Source organism: Hylobates moloch, unplaced genomic scaffold, assembly GCF_009828535.3.
Source record: "Hylobates moloch isolate HMO894 unplaced genomic scaffold, HMol_V3 SCAFFOLD_18, whole genome shotgun sequence".
NCBI classification, from domain to species: Eukaryota; Metazoa; Chordata; class Mammalia; order Primates; family Hylobatidae; genus Hylobates; species Hylobates moloch.
The window spans coordinates 79,348,775-79,363,540 of record NW_026652293.1 but is presented as its reverse complement, the minus strand read 5'-3'; the positions used below and the strand labels follow the sequence as shown (position 1 = coordinate 79,363,540).

The 14,766-nt window shown below is 39.4% G+C and overlaps 1 protein-coding gene across 5 annotated transcripts in view; it reads left to right on the top strand.

The window, feature by feature from the left end:
* AHCTF1 (AT-hook containing transcription factor 1) overlaps positions 1-14,766 on the top strand; it is a 254,423-nt gene that overhangs the window by 233,681 nt on the left and 5,976 nt on the right. For 4 of the 5 annotated variants that reach the window (XM_058430671.1, XM_032137482.2, XM_058430669.1 and 1 more), the window contains 5 exons: positions 3-396; positions 3,657-3,780; positions 5,603-5,700; positions 8,109-8,317; positions 9,916-11,740. In XM_058430671.1, the coding sequence (XP_058286654.1) occupies positions 3-396; positions 3,657-3,780; positions 5,603-5,700; positions 8,109-8,317; positions 9,916-11,740 (2,650 nt within the window). Of the gene's footprint in view, positions 1-2; positions 397-3,656; positions 3,781-5,602; positions 5,701-8,108; positions 8,318-9,321; positions 9,456-9,915; positions 11,741-14,766 lie in introns of those variants that run through there. The other variant, XR_009210793.1, reaches the window with a different exon arrangement.

The following is a 14,766-nucleotide window of genomic DNA, read 5'->3' as shown; positions in this document are numbered from 1 at the left end:
AGGCTGCAGATGATAGCAAATTAGAAGTATTTACACCTAAAAAATATGCAGTTCCAGCGGAAACTGAATGGCTGAAGAGCAAAGATAGGACCACATCTTTTTTCCTGAACAGCCCTGAAAAGGAGCATCAAGAAATGGATGTGGGGTCACAAAGTTTAGAGAAACTGGATGTGAGCAAAGGAAACAGCAGTGTTTCAATCACATCCGATGAGACCACCTTAGAGTATCAGGATGCACCGTCACCGGAAGACCTTGAAGAGACTGTTTTCACGGCCTCTAAGCCCAAAAGTTCTTCCACTGCACTAACTACTAATGTAACTGAACAAACTGAAAAGGATGGAGATAAAGATGTATTTGCATCAGAAGTAACTCCTTCAGACCTGCAGAAACAAATGGGTAAGAACTCATTTCTGAACACTCAAAATTGTTATTAATGTCCCTCAGTAAAGTTTATAATAGAATTTTTTCCACCATAAGAAAAGCATCATAGCCAGGCACTGTGGCTCATACTAGTTAATCTCAGCACTTTGGGAGGCTGAGGCTGGAGGATTGCTTAGCCCAGGAGTTCAAGACCAGCCTGGTCAACATAGCGAGGCCCTGTCTTTACAAAATAAAAATTTAAAAATTAGCCAGGCATGGTGGGAGTGTTCAGAAGTTTGAAACCTCAGTGAGTCATGATTGCACCACTGTACTTTAGCCTGCATGACAGAGCAAGACCCTATCTCAAAAAGAAAGCATGAGAGTTAAATATTATATGCTCACAGTATACTACTTCCTAGACATAATGCACAGATCTTACTCTTTCAGCTTAGAAAGTGTGGCTTACATTGTTTCATGAGTAGGTACAAGATTTCAGAGAACTTAATGTGTTACATTTTTTATTTGGGCATGAAATTTAGAAAAGAATAGTAACATTTAAGGAAGGAAATGTAAGATGCCATAGTCTGACTTGAAAGTCCTTCCAGTAGCTATGAGAAATAACTTTACAGAACAAATTATTGCAATTTTTTATTTGAGATGGGGTTTCACCATATTGGCCAGGCTGGTCTCGAACTCCTGACCTTGTGATCTGCCTGCCTTGGCCTCCCAAAGTGCTGGGATTACAGGCGTGAGCCACCGCAGCCTGCCAAATTATTGCAATTTTTAACTTACCCACCAGTGTTAAGTTTCTAGAATTCTCAGAAATCAGGAATTTCATTCTACTCTCTGTCCTCACCTCCAAAATAATCACTGGACAATGAAAATAAATGTTCAGGCTGGGTACAGTGGCTCACGCTGTAATACCAGCACTTTGGGAGCCCAGGAGTTCAAGACCAGCCTAGACAACATAGGGAGACCCCATCTCTACAAAAAATAAAAAAAATTAGCTGAGCGTGGTAGCATGCACTTGTAGTCCTAGCTACTCAGGACACTGAGAGGGGAGGATCGCGTGGACCCAGGAGGTCGAGGTTGAGGATGCAGTGAGCTGTGATTGCGCCACTGCACCCCAGCCCAGGCAACAGAATGAGACCCTGTCTCAAAAAAAAAAAACAAAAACTAGTTCAGTGGCTCATGAATTTATTATCTCCATATTATTTTACTGTTCAAAAAATGTTTTGAGGCCAGGCGCAGTGTCTCACGCTTGTAATCCCAGCACTTTGGGAGGCCGAGGCGGGTGGATCACGAGGTCGGGAGATCGAGACCACGGTGAAACCCCGTCTCTACTAAAAATACAAAAAAAAAATTAGCCGGGCGTGATGGCGGGCACCTGTAGTTCCAGCTACTCGGAGAGGCTGAGGCAGGAGAATGGCGTGAACCCGGGAGGCGGAGCTAGCAGTGAGCCGAGATCGCGCCACTGCACTCCAGCCTGGGTGACAGAGCGAGACTCCGTCTGAAGAAAAAAAAAAATGTTTTGAGTTCCTAATGTATGTATTCCTGTTAGCTCCTACTGTGTTTATTCTAGGTGTTGAAGATCAAACAGTGAGTCAAGTAGAAATGGCACCTGCTCCCATGTCACAGAGAGCATGGTGGACTATATTGACAAACACTTAGAATCCAGTTTGGTTAACAAGAGGGCCAGGGGAACACTAGTAAAGGGGAGAGACTTCACCTAGAATTGGTGGGTCAGAAAACTGAGCCTGTTTGTATGTTTCTTACCCTACACACAGTTTTAACAAGGTTATTTAAAGGTAACTCCTAACCCTAAAGCTGTAAAACTACATACTTACATAAAAATCTGCGTCTTAAGTAGTTTAAGATGAGAGTCCACTGAAGTTTGGACTATGATATCTTTACTTAGTAAGCGTGGGCATTATTAATTGCTCTAAGAACTTTAGGACCATGCCCATAAATAGCATATGTCTAGAAATTTACACTGCCTTACTTATTTGAGACAGAGTCTTGCTCTGTCGCCCAGGCTGGATGGAGTACAGTGGGGCTATTTCAGCTCACTGCAACCTCTTCTCTTGACTCAGCCTCCCAAGTAGCTGGATTACAGGCATGCGCCACTGTTCCTGGCCTACATTGCTCTTTTGATGTGCCTTGTTCTACTAACATGTTTAAATGGTAGCTATTAAAAGAATGTTCATAGCATTATCTTCACTGATTATTCTTACAATATTAGGCAGTCTCAAATAGAAATCTGTATTTATTTTTTATTTTTTTTTTTTTTGAGACAGAGTTTCGCTCTTGTTGTCCTGGCTGGAGTGCAATGGCGTGACCTCAGCTCACCGCAACCTCTGCCTCCCAGGTTCCAGTGATTCTCCTGCCTCAGCCTCCCGAGTAGCTGGGGTTACAGTCATGTGCCACCACACCCAGCCAATTTTTGTATTATTAGTAGAGGCAGGGTTTCACCATGTTGGCCAGGCTGGTCTCGTACTCCTGACCTCGTGATCTGCCTGCCTCAGCCTCCCAAAGTGCTGGGATTACAGGCGTGAGCCTCCGCGCCTGGCCAGAAATCTGTATTGTGTTTGTGGTAGGTGGGGTTTCATACAACACAAACTCTATAGTGAAGCAAGCTAGATTTGAACCCTAGCTCAGCTACTTAGTACACTTCATGAGCTGGGATAGGCAGTATAACCTTAGGCTTCAGTTTTCTTACCTACTTTTTTTGGATGTTGAGGATTAAGTGAGTTAATATATATAAAACAGTTGCATTAGTGCCTGTTCAGCAAAAAGTGGAAAGCGAGAGGTTAAGGGGGGCTCTTGAGCTAGGTTCAGAGAATAAGAAGAAGAAAGTGTTGGCTGGGTGCGGTGGCTCACACCTGTAATCCCAGCACCTCAGGAGGCCCAGGTGGGTGGATCATGAGGTCAGGAGATCGAGACCATCCTGGCTAAAACAGTGAAACCCCGTCTCTACTAAAAATACAAAAAATTAGCAGGGCATGGTGGCGGGCGCCTGTAGTCCCAGCTACTCGGGGGGCTGAGGCAGGAGAATGGCGTGAACCTGGGAGGCAGAGCTTGCAGTGAGCCAAGATAGCGCCACTGCACTCCAGTCTGGGCGACAGAGCAAGACTCCTTCCCAAAAAAAAAAAAGTGTTAGCAGTCTGATAACACAGCAGCAAACCTAAAAGAACGAAAAAGCAGACCCAACAACTTTTTTAAAAGTAATAATGCAAGACTATCAGCAACCACTAAATATTTAGCATAAATAATATTCTTATTTGTATGACTTATAGGCAATTTAGAAGATGCAGAAACAAAAGATCTCTTAGTTGCAGCAGAGGCATTTTCAGAATTGAATCACTTAAGACCCATTCAAGGCACTGAAGCTTCTCTTTGTGCACCATCAGTCTATGCAGGGTAAGTTAATGGAGAGAAATTCAAATACTTTTTAAAAGAAGTTTAATTAAATTGTGAACCAGAAGTAAAATATTCTGTGCGTGTTAGATTTCACTTAGATCTTTAACATCTCCATTTTGGTAATGTTGGCTGTTTTAAAAAAAAGTTTAGTTGTACAGTTATATGTCATTTAGTAGTTACTGTGAAGTTTCGGAAATATACAGAGACACGATAAATTGAGGCAGAACTCTGGTGATTCTGTTTTTGTGGAAGACCAAGATTTCGCTCACAGCTGTGCATACCTCCATGCCCTCTGCTTTCCAGTGGTTTCAGGATGATCAGGCACAAGACTTTCATAGGTAGACATAGTAGAGCACAGGGGAGATGACAGTTTTATTTCCTTCCATTTGTTCAATACATGACTCTAAGTTTGTGTTTTTTAACGACCATTTGAAACATACTCCCAAATAATTTTCATTGACACTTTACTAGATGACATATTCAAAGTGTGGTCAAGCAGATTGGTGAGAGTATCAGTTTATGTTCTGCAACAAGATAAACAGCTTGCCTTGGAATATAAATCAGTGCACTGCCTCCTTTACAGAAAGTCAGCTGTACTAATCAGTATGATTAGTGAAACAGTTGATTCACCTTCTGGCAAGAGCTCCTTGTCTCATTGCAAGACTGACACAGATTGCATGTCCGTACTTTTGAATAACACCGTTGTAGAGGATACAAAAAAGGGACAGCTTCAATTATCAAGTAGTAGTAAGGGTGATTCAGTAAAATTAACCGACACAAAATATAACCTACAACATTATAAATGGTTCGTTACTTTATACATAATGAAAGGGACTTACCAGACCACTTAACACAATTCAGTATCATAATAGTCACCCCTTGTACCTTGAACTAAATCACATGCTTTACGCCTGAGAAGAGAAATCTAGATTAGCTGGAATCTTTGCCAGGCCTGCATGGAAAAAGTAGAAGCCAATATGAAAGGATTATCTGAATTATTTTTTCGTTGTAATGAAAACTAATGGTATTTTTTGCAATGGCTTTGATGGATAATTGCAAAGCAAAGAGCAGTCGCACGAGGAGGAATCACATGAGAGTTACCAGTGAGAACCCAGGTGCATATTCACTATCTTGGCTAACTAGTTCCTTTTAAAATACAAGCTTATTTGATATTTTGTGGTGATGTATCACTGTTACTTTTATTGTAAAATCTATAAATGTTTCAAATACCTTTTTCTTGAATTTACTTTCACATACCATTTGTCCTAATTTTTTAAATTAGCATGCTTTAGTTGGGTTTTGAGAAAGGTCATTAGAATATTAAAGGAACACTGTCATCATATTCCAGGATTTGTTTTCATCATATGGATTAATACAGGTTTCATTGGTCTCTTCTTCTGAGTCATTTGTCATACTTCTTCCAGGTAGCATTAAAATATTGAACCTTGCCTCTACTGAGTTCATAGAAAATATTCCAGAATACTTGACAGACTTATTTGAAGACTGTGGCCACAGATTATTAAAAATTGGCTTAAATATAATGTATACTGACAGGCATTTTAAAATCATTTCATTTCTACTTTAAGGCCATGCCATTGTTGCCAAAAGAGTAAAACATTAGAAAATGGGTAAAACAAGTACAGCATTGTTTCTGAATTCACTTTTAAATTTTGTATTATTGTTCAGAATGAGCTTGAGTTGTACTGAATTCTCTGAACCTCAGTTTACATCACCAAAATGACAGGTTAGGTGGTAGGACCAAAGCAGGTTAAAGCAGATGGGATTTTCTTACACACTAAGGTATATATTTCTTTTTCTAAAGGAAAATCTTCACCCAGAAGTCCAAGGTACCAGTGTTGGACGAAGGATTCACATCTGTTGAAACCTACACCTCTGCAATTAGAGCAAATGACAATAAATGTATGTATTATTTTGACTTTAGGATTATTCCATTTTTGTGTTTTGAGTGAAGAGTTTTCTGTTTTTAGAACAAAATAATCTATTCTGTTATTCAGATTTTTTCTCCTCAGTTATTCCTCTCTCTGGTCAGCTTTCCTGGCATAGAAGTATTCTAAGGAGATGTATAAGCTGTCGGACAGCGGGTTGCTTGTAAGGCATTCTGTGGCTCTAATATTCAAAGTCTTAAATTACTAGTCCACAGCCAAATGCATCCCTGCTGTTTGATCTTCTTGGACTCAGAAGAGTTTTTATTTTGTGTTGGTGATAACTTAAGGCCAAGGTTGACTTTTCATTATTAGAAAATAATCACAAATGACTGAATATACTCCAGGGAAATTAACAAATATATCGAATTTTTTTTTTTAATCCAATGAGCATTTTTGTGAAGGCCTATTCTCAGTTAGGCCCTGGCTATACAGAGATGAGGAAGATAGGATTTTCTTAAGGAGCTTAGAGTTAGATTCAGGGGAAGCAGACACCTTGAATGTCTATGCCCAGAATTGGTCTGATCATCTTGTGTCTATTAACTCATTTAATCCTCACAGCACTATACTATGACATAGTTGTTATCGGACTCTAGAGCCCATGCTCTCAACTGTTATGCCTTTGTTCCTGGTACATTATGAATGGGGTGTAGGGTAAGCTTCAGCAGACTAGTTTTTGTCCCATGATTAAGGTAATACATGATTACAGAATAATCCAGAGAGAATTGTCTAACAGGTAAAGTAAAAAGCCGATCACCCGTTTTAGGGGTCCATAATTAACAATTTAAAGTGTCTTTACTGAATTTTTGTTTTCTGTGCCCATTTCCCCCGATATGTTAAAAGAGGAAACAAGATGGTGCCTAAAGAGTGCAGGGGGCTGAACCTGAATGTTTGGGTTCCTAACCCAGTTCTGCACTTAAGGGCTATGCCTCTATTTTTTTGGTTGGTAAAATATTAATAGCTTTAAATGGGAATATTAATAAGACCCATTTCCTAGAGTTGTCAGGATTAAGCCACTTGCATGTAAAGTGTTTCGTGTAGTGCTTGGTACCTGAAGTTTAGTAAATGTTAGCTGTTAGAAATGATCATTATCAAAAAAGCAGCTTTCTTTTCTCATGTAATATATTTAAGACATTTTTCTGTCAGGAATATAGATTAATCCTGTTCTTTTTAACAGTTCTAACAGTGTTCTGTAGTGTAGATGTTACGTGCTTAACTAATTGCTTATTGCTGAACATTTGGGCCAATCACCATTTTGGGGTTTGTTTTGCTGTTTCTGCAGTGAATATTCTTGTGTCTTTGCACATTACATTTTGTGTCAGTATTTCTTTTGGGTAGATTCCTAACCATGGACTTGTTGGGTCCAGAAGTATGTACAGATTTTTTTTTTTTTTTTGAAACAGAGTCTTGCTCTGTTGCCCAGGCTGGAGTGCAGTGGCGCAATCTCGGCTCACTGCAAGCTCCGCCTCCCAGGTTCACGCCATTCTCCTGCCTCAGCCTCCCGAGTAGCTGGGACTACAGGTGCCCGCCACCACACCTGGCTAATTTTTTGTATTTTTAGTGGAGACAGGGTTTCACCGTGTTAGCCAGGGTGGTCTCGATCTCCTGACCTCGTGATCCACCTGCCTTGGCCTCCCAAAGTGCTGGGATTACAGGCGTGAGCCACCGTGCCCAGCCAGATTTTTAATATTTTATTGTTGTATCCAATAAAGTTTGTATACTACTTCTATGTATTGGATGAGAAGCCTGTAAAGTGTTTTTTTGTCGTCCTCTTTTTGCCAAACAGGAAAACGTTTTTCATTTTGTTTTATTAGTAACCACATGTTAGGGATAACAGCCCCATTTTCCATTGAAAGTGTAGAAATATTTTTTCCTAGTTCATCTTTTATTTTTGTGCTTTTTTATTGATGTTTTGTTGTTAAACACTAAAGGATTTTAAAGTAGTAGAGTACATTTGTACCTATTTGAATGCTTTACTGCCAATAGAGGTTCATTCTTTCTTTTTCCTAGTTGTATGTTCCTTATGTAATTCTGTGATTACTCTACAAGGATAGCTGGTTGTCTGGTGGTCACCTGGTGAATACAGTTTCAGTTTGATGAGGAACAAGCACCTGAACTTCCTTGAAGCAGTTGGTCGTCATATTAAAAGTTTCCTGATATCATTTATCAGTTATCATTTTTAAATGTGAAATTTATCTTTTTCTGTTTTATGTCTGTGGAAAGATGTGTATTGTTTAAGAAGTTGTAGACTTTCTGGCATTGTGGTAGTTTATTAATATACTATTCAAGTGCAGTGTAGCCTTTTCCTTTCTGTTTGCTTCCTTAATTGTGTGTGGATTTATTTTTCAGTTTAAATGTAAAAAAATTCCCTCATTTTTCTTTCAGCTATGGCCGATGTCCTTGGTGATAGTGGAAACTCCTCGCTCACTGTCTCTGAAGGTCCTGTTGTCTCTGAGCGCAGGCTTAACCAGGAAGTAGCGCTGAACTTAAAAGAAGATCACGAAGTAGAAGTTGGTGTACTAAAAGAAAGTGTTGACTTACCAGAAGAAAAGCTTCCAATTTCTGACAGCCCTCCTGATACTCAAGAAATTCATGTAAAAAAAATTAATTTTTTACTTCTTTGTCAGTCTTTCAGTTTTGGTTTAGTTGTTTCAAGACAAAGTAGTTCAAACCTAACACGTTCATTTATTTGACTGCTATATAAAAACTTATTTATAAAAATATGGGTTCAAAAAATAAGTGTATAAATATTTTGTGGAATATAAAAACACATCCTTTAATAAATTGACCTTCAAGGTGGGTGATGTGGCAGGTGCCTATAGTCCCAGCTACTTGGAGTTTGAGGAGGGAGGATCCTTGAGCCCAAGAGTTTGAGACCAGCCTGGGCAACATAACAAAATCCTGTCTCAGGGAAAAAATAAATAAACTGGTTTTCATGAAAGCCAAAAGGAAGTGTTAAAGAAGCCATAGTTTTATCAATTTAATTTTTGCTGATCTGGTTCAGATGAAAGGTTTTTTAGTCGTAAGATCATATATTTGAAAATATATGGATACAGTTAAACAGGATGAACACCCCCACCCCATGCATCCTTGTGGGAGAATGATAGTCAACTGGCTGGTGTCGAACATCTGTACACTCTGAAAATAACCTTTTGCTACTTAATAAGACATAGTTTTTTTAAAAAAATTCTATTATACCAAATCTTTTATTACCAGCAGGCACCTTTTATGTTACAAATTTTAAGATAAAAAACCAACTCTTCTAATTATTTATAGAAATTTGATTGTTTAGAATTTGGGAAGTTTCTTAACTCATAAAAATGTCATAGTTATCCATACTCATCTTAATGAGTATTCCCACTGCCAAATAGATGAGTAAAGTTCCAATTCTTTTAGTTGGGAAGCTAATAACAGTTGTGTGTATGGTGTAAGTGAGAATCCTAATTTCTAGGTTATTTCCAGTCTATCATCTCACTGAATGTTTGGGGAGTGGGAAAATGTCATTGTCTAGGTGGGTGGTAATGTTCTACCTTCTTGGTCAGGAGATCTCTCTGTTACTTTCTGCCTCCTCCTTTTTCTCCCCTTCCCTTACCAAAAGGTAAATGCAAGGACCATTCCTCCTTCCACCAAACCCTTGCAGGAGAGGTACTGAACTTGAAAGCCTTAGGAATTTCATGGTTTATGCAGCCCCAGCAAAGGGAAGAGGATTGAGTCTAGCCCAAGGGAGCTTATGTAGGTGAATTGTTCTTCAACCTTATGGGGATCGTGCTATTTAGAAAAGTGTGGATAGTTAGGTAATTTGGGGAATACCATTAAAACAGTTTGGGGGTTGTTTCTGTTTTCTCCAGTTAATTTTTTTTCTTGGGTGAGAATAGAATAAGTCCTTAAATGTTTTCAGAACTGTTAGCATCATAATTTTCAAGCTTTTGTTGACTGTCTTTTTAGCTAGGGAGATGTAGAATTTCTAGTTAAATTTCAGTCATAATCTCAAAATCTATCTAGTTATTTTGACTGAGAAAGTCTGATTGCTTAAAGGGATAATTTTGTAAAGTAAAACCATAAGTATATGCCATATTAAATATAATTTATGTTTTAAAAGGCACACAGCCAAGGGTCATCAAAAACCTGTGTGCTTCAAGTTAAAACATATATTAAAGTTCTTTAACCAGTCTCTTATCTTTAATTCATTTAGGTGATTGAACAGGAAAAGCTCGAAGCTCAAGATTCAGAAGAGGCTAGGAATCTTTCATTTAATGAGTTATATCCCTCTGGAACACTTAAGCTTCAGTACAATTTTGATACCATTGACCAACAGTTTTGTGACTTAGCTGATAATAAAGACACTGCTGAATGTGACACTGCTGAAGTAGATGGGGAACTTTTTGTGGCTCAAAGCAACTTTACCTTGATACTGGAAGGTGAAGAAGGAGAAGCTGAGCCAGGTGATTTTGCATCATCTGATGTGTTACCTAAAGCAGCTAACACAGCAACTGAAGAAAAGCTTGTTTGCAGTGGGGAAAATGATAATCATGGACAAGTTGCACATTTGCCATCTGCCATAACTAGTGACCAAAAGTCCCAAAAAGTAGAGACTTTACCATATGTGCCTGAACCTATTAAAGTAGCAATTGCAGAAAATTTACTAGATGTAATTAAAGACACAAGAAGTAAAGAAATTACTTCAGATACAATGGAACAGTCCATTCATGAAACGATACCTTTAGTGAGCCAAAACATAATGTGTCCCACTAAGTTAGTCAAATCTGCATTTAAGACTGCTCAGGAAACAAGCACAATGACTATGAATGTCAGCCAGGTTGATGACGTGATTTCCTCTAAAACTCGTACGAGAGGACAACGTATCCAAAACGTGAATGTCAAATCGGCACAACAGGAAGCATCAGCAGATGTTGCTACTCCTAAGATGCCAGGGCAGTCAGTTAGGAAGAAAACTAGAAAGGCAAAAGAAATTTCTGAAGCTTCTGAAAACACCTATTCTGATGTCAGAGGAATATCTCAGAACCAGCAAATACCTCAAAATTCTCTTACGCCTAGGAGAGGAAGGAGAAAGAAAGAAGTTAATCAGGACATACTAGAAAACACCAGTTCTGTGGAACAAGAATTACAGATCACTACAGGTAGGGAATCAAAAAGATTAAAATCATCTCAGCTGTTGGAACCAGCAGCTGAAGAAACTATTAAAAAAGAAGTTAAGGTTTCATCTGTTACAAAAAGGACTCCTAGAAGAATTAAAAGATCTGTAGAAAATCAGGAAAGTGTTGAAATTATAAATGATCTAAAAGTTAGTACGGTAACAAGTCCTAGCAGAACGATCAGAAAATTGAGAAGTGCTAATTTAGATGCTTCTGAAAATACAGGAAATAAGCAAGATGATAAATCCAGTGACGAGCAGCTGCCTATGAAACGTATTAGAAGGGTCAGAGGGAGAGAAGTGAGTCCATCAGATGTGAGAGAAGACTCCAGCCTCGAGTCATCTCAGTTGACTCTTGAAGCAGAATTTGGTATGTCTGCCATACCCAGAAAACGTGGTAGACCAAGAAAAGTCAATCCATCTGAAGATGTAGGATCTAAGGCCGTTAAGGAAGAGAGAAGCCCCAAGAAGAAAGAAGCTCCTGGCATTAAAAGGAGATCTACAAGAAATACCCCAGCTAAAAGTGAAAATATTGATGTTGGAAAACAAGCTTTAGGAAAATCCATTTTAGTGCCAAACGAGGAACTTTTGATGGTGATGAGCTCTAAGAAAAAACTTACAAAAAAGACTGAAAGTCAAAGCCAAAAACGTTCATTGCACTCAGTATCAGAAGAACGCACAGATGAAATGACACATAAAGAAACAAATGACCAGGAAGAAAGATTGCTCGCCACGGCTTCCTTCACTAAATCATCCCGCAGCACCAGGACTCGCTCTAGCAAGGCCATCTTGTTGCCAGACCTTTCTGAACCAAACAATGAGCCTTTATTTTCTCCAGCGTCAGAAGTTCCAAGGAAAGCAAAAGGTACTTTTCTTTCTCTGCAAAACAGTTTTTCATCTCAGTCACTCTTCAGCTTAAAATTTGGTTGATTATTTGTCCTAAAAATGGTTTTATAGGGAATTTTTCCCCTTTCCCCTCAAACCAGAATTGATCTTTTAGTAGTAAAGTTTAAAGGTTTCATGTTTCAAAGTTTGAGTTCAGTTATTCAGTATGGTTAACGTGACTTAAATCCTGTAACTCACGTAACATAGATTTATTTTTTAGAATAGTATAATTTCTCTTCTGTGACTTTTATAAATTATAAGTGACTTTTAATTAATTTTCTTCCAAAATGGAGTCAGTATTTTAATCTCCTGTGTACTGCTGCATTTGGCTCACACCCTAGTGATCCCCACAACCCGAAATTGTTGTGAAGGGAAACACCAGTAGCTTTTTATTAAGATACAGAAATTATTTCAATCCATATTCACTGTTGCCCACAAACTGGCCCACCTACATGCCCTCATCTTCAGTGAGGCCATCCTTCATTGTCACTGGTGAGCTAAGGACTGTATTTGGTTGGTGTAGGTCAGACCTTCTCAACAGGGGTGATCTGTCTCCCCAAAGGGAGCACATATATGCATTAAGAATACAAACAGATAGATACACAATATATCTGCAGTAATAAAATTTTAAACATGTCTAAAAAGTTAAGACACTGGTGTGGCTGAATAGATCCCATCAGAGTAACTCTCTGTAAAAGTGTTTGTTAATGGTTAGGTAAACAAAATGTAGGGTTTTTTTGTGTTTTTTGTTTATTTTGAGGTAGAGTCTCACTCTGTCACCCAGGTTGGAGCGCAGTGGCATGATCTCAGCTCACTGCAACCTCTGCCCCCTGGGTTCAAGCGATTCTCCTACCTCAGCCTCCCTAGTAGCTGGGATTACAGGCCTGGCTAATTTTTTGTATTTGTAGAGACAGCATTTTGCCATGGTGGCCAGGCTGATCTTCAATTCCTGACCTCAAGTGATCCACCCGCCCCAGCCTCCCAAAGTGTTGGGATTACAGGCGTGAGCCACCACACCCAGCCATGTAGTTGATAATTTAAGTTACAGTTTAATATTTGAATTTCAGCAAAGCAGTTCAGGACCTTATAAATAAAGTAGATGACTTGGCCGGGCAGGGTGGCTCACGCCTGTAATCCCAGCACTTTGGGAGGCCGAGGCGGGTGGATCACGAGATCAGGAGATCGAGACCATCCTGGCTAACACTACTAAAAAAAATACAAAAAAATTAGCCGGGCGTGGTGGCAGGCGCCTGTAGTCCCAGCTACTCGGGAGGCTGAGGCAGGAGAATGGTGTGAACCCGGGAGGCAGAGCTTGCAGTGATCCAAGATTGCACCACTGCACTCCAGCCTGGGCGACAGAGCGAGACCTGTCTCAAAAAAATAAATACGTAAATAAATAAATAAAGTAGATGACTTGTACCGATACAGTTTGAGCCCAGGAAAATGACTCTCCTCGTAACAATTGATCATTTGTCCTAAAAATGATACGTAGCTATAGGGGATCCTCCTCTCCCCTCGTCACTCAGAAAATGTTTAATTAGATCTTCGATTTTGGTAGTATAACTTAATTTCTTCATAGCGTTAGTAAAGTGTGGATATACCTATGTTTTGCGTGAAGGAGAATGAAATGACAGAATGTGTGATATTTTAGCCAACTTTTTTTAAGTTCATTATATTAAGGTGTTATTAAAAAGTTAAAATGAAAAACATTTTATTGTCAGGGAGTGGCAGGAAGTCATTAACATAACTTATACACTCCTCAGGACCTGGAGAAATATAGTAACCACCAAAAGTGAGAGTTATTTTGTTAGAGCTTAGCAAACATCTCAGTAATTCTGATTTTTGTCATATTTACATATTTTTCATTTCTGTACCTACTAATTTTAACTTTTTTCTGTTAAACTAAAAATACATGCAGCAACATGGCCAAAAAAACCCCATCTCTACAAAAAGTACAAAAATTAGCCAGACCTGGTGGCAAGGGCTTGTGGTCCCAGCTACTTGGGAGGCTAAAGCAGGAAGATCACTTGAGCATGAGAGTTTGAGGCTGCAGTGAGCCATGATCGTGTGCCACTGCACTCCAGCCTGGGCAACAGAGCAAGACCATGTCTCAAAACAAAAACAATTCATGCCTACTTACTGAAAACTAGAAAATAGAAGTATATAATCCAGCCATCGAAAGAATCACTATTCACATTTTCCTATATATCATTCCAGCTACATATGTATGGTTGGTTTTTAAAAACCTGCAGTTTATGTACATGCATATATTCTGCTTTTGTCCCCCTACTTATTTCATGAGCATTTTCAGTTCCTTTTTTTTTTTTTTTCTGAGATAGAGTTTGGCTGTTGTTACCCAGGCTGGAGTACAATGGTGCGATCTTGGCTCACTGCAACCTCTGCCTCCTGGGTTCAAACAATTCTCCTGCCTCAGCCTCCCCAGTAGCTGGGATTACAGGCGCCTGCCACCACGCCCGGGTCATTTTTTTGTATTTTTAGTAGAGACAGGGTTTCGCCATGTTGGCCAGGCTAGTCTCAAACTCCTGACCTCGGAAAATCCACCCGCCTTGGCCTCCCAAAGTGCTGGGATTATAGGCATGAGCCACTGTTCCCAGCCTTCAGTTAATCTTAAATATTCTTCAAAATCCAACCAGCCTGGGCAACTTAGTGGGACCCCATCTCTACAAAAGAAAAATTTTAATGATTTGGGCATATGGTGGCTGCACCTATAGTCCCAGCTACTTGGGAGGCTGAGGTGTGAGGATGGCTTGAGCCCGGGAGGTTGAGGTTGCAGTGAGCCATCACACCATTGTGCTCCAGCCCAGGTGACAGATTGAGATCCTGTCACCTCCCCACCCCCCCCCAAAATATATGTATGTATATATGTATGTATGTGTATCTATATGTATATATATTTCAAAATCTTAAACGTAATCTTTTTTTTCATATTGACATTTCATCTCACAAATGTGCCACAGATTGTTTAAACCCTCTTCTATTGGGTAT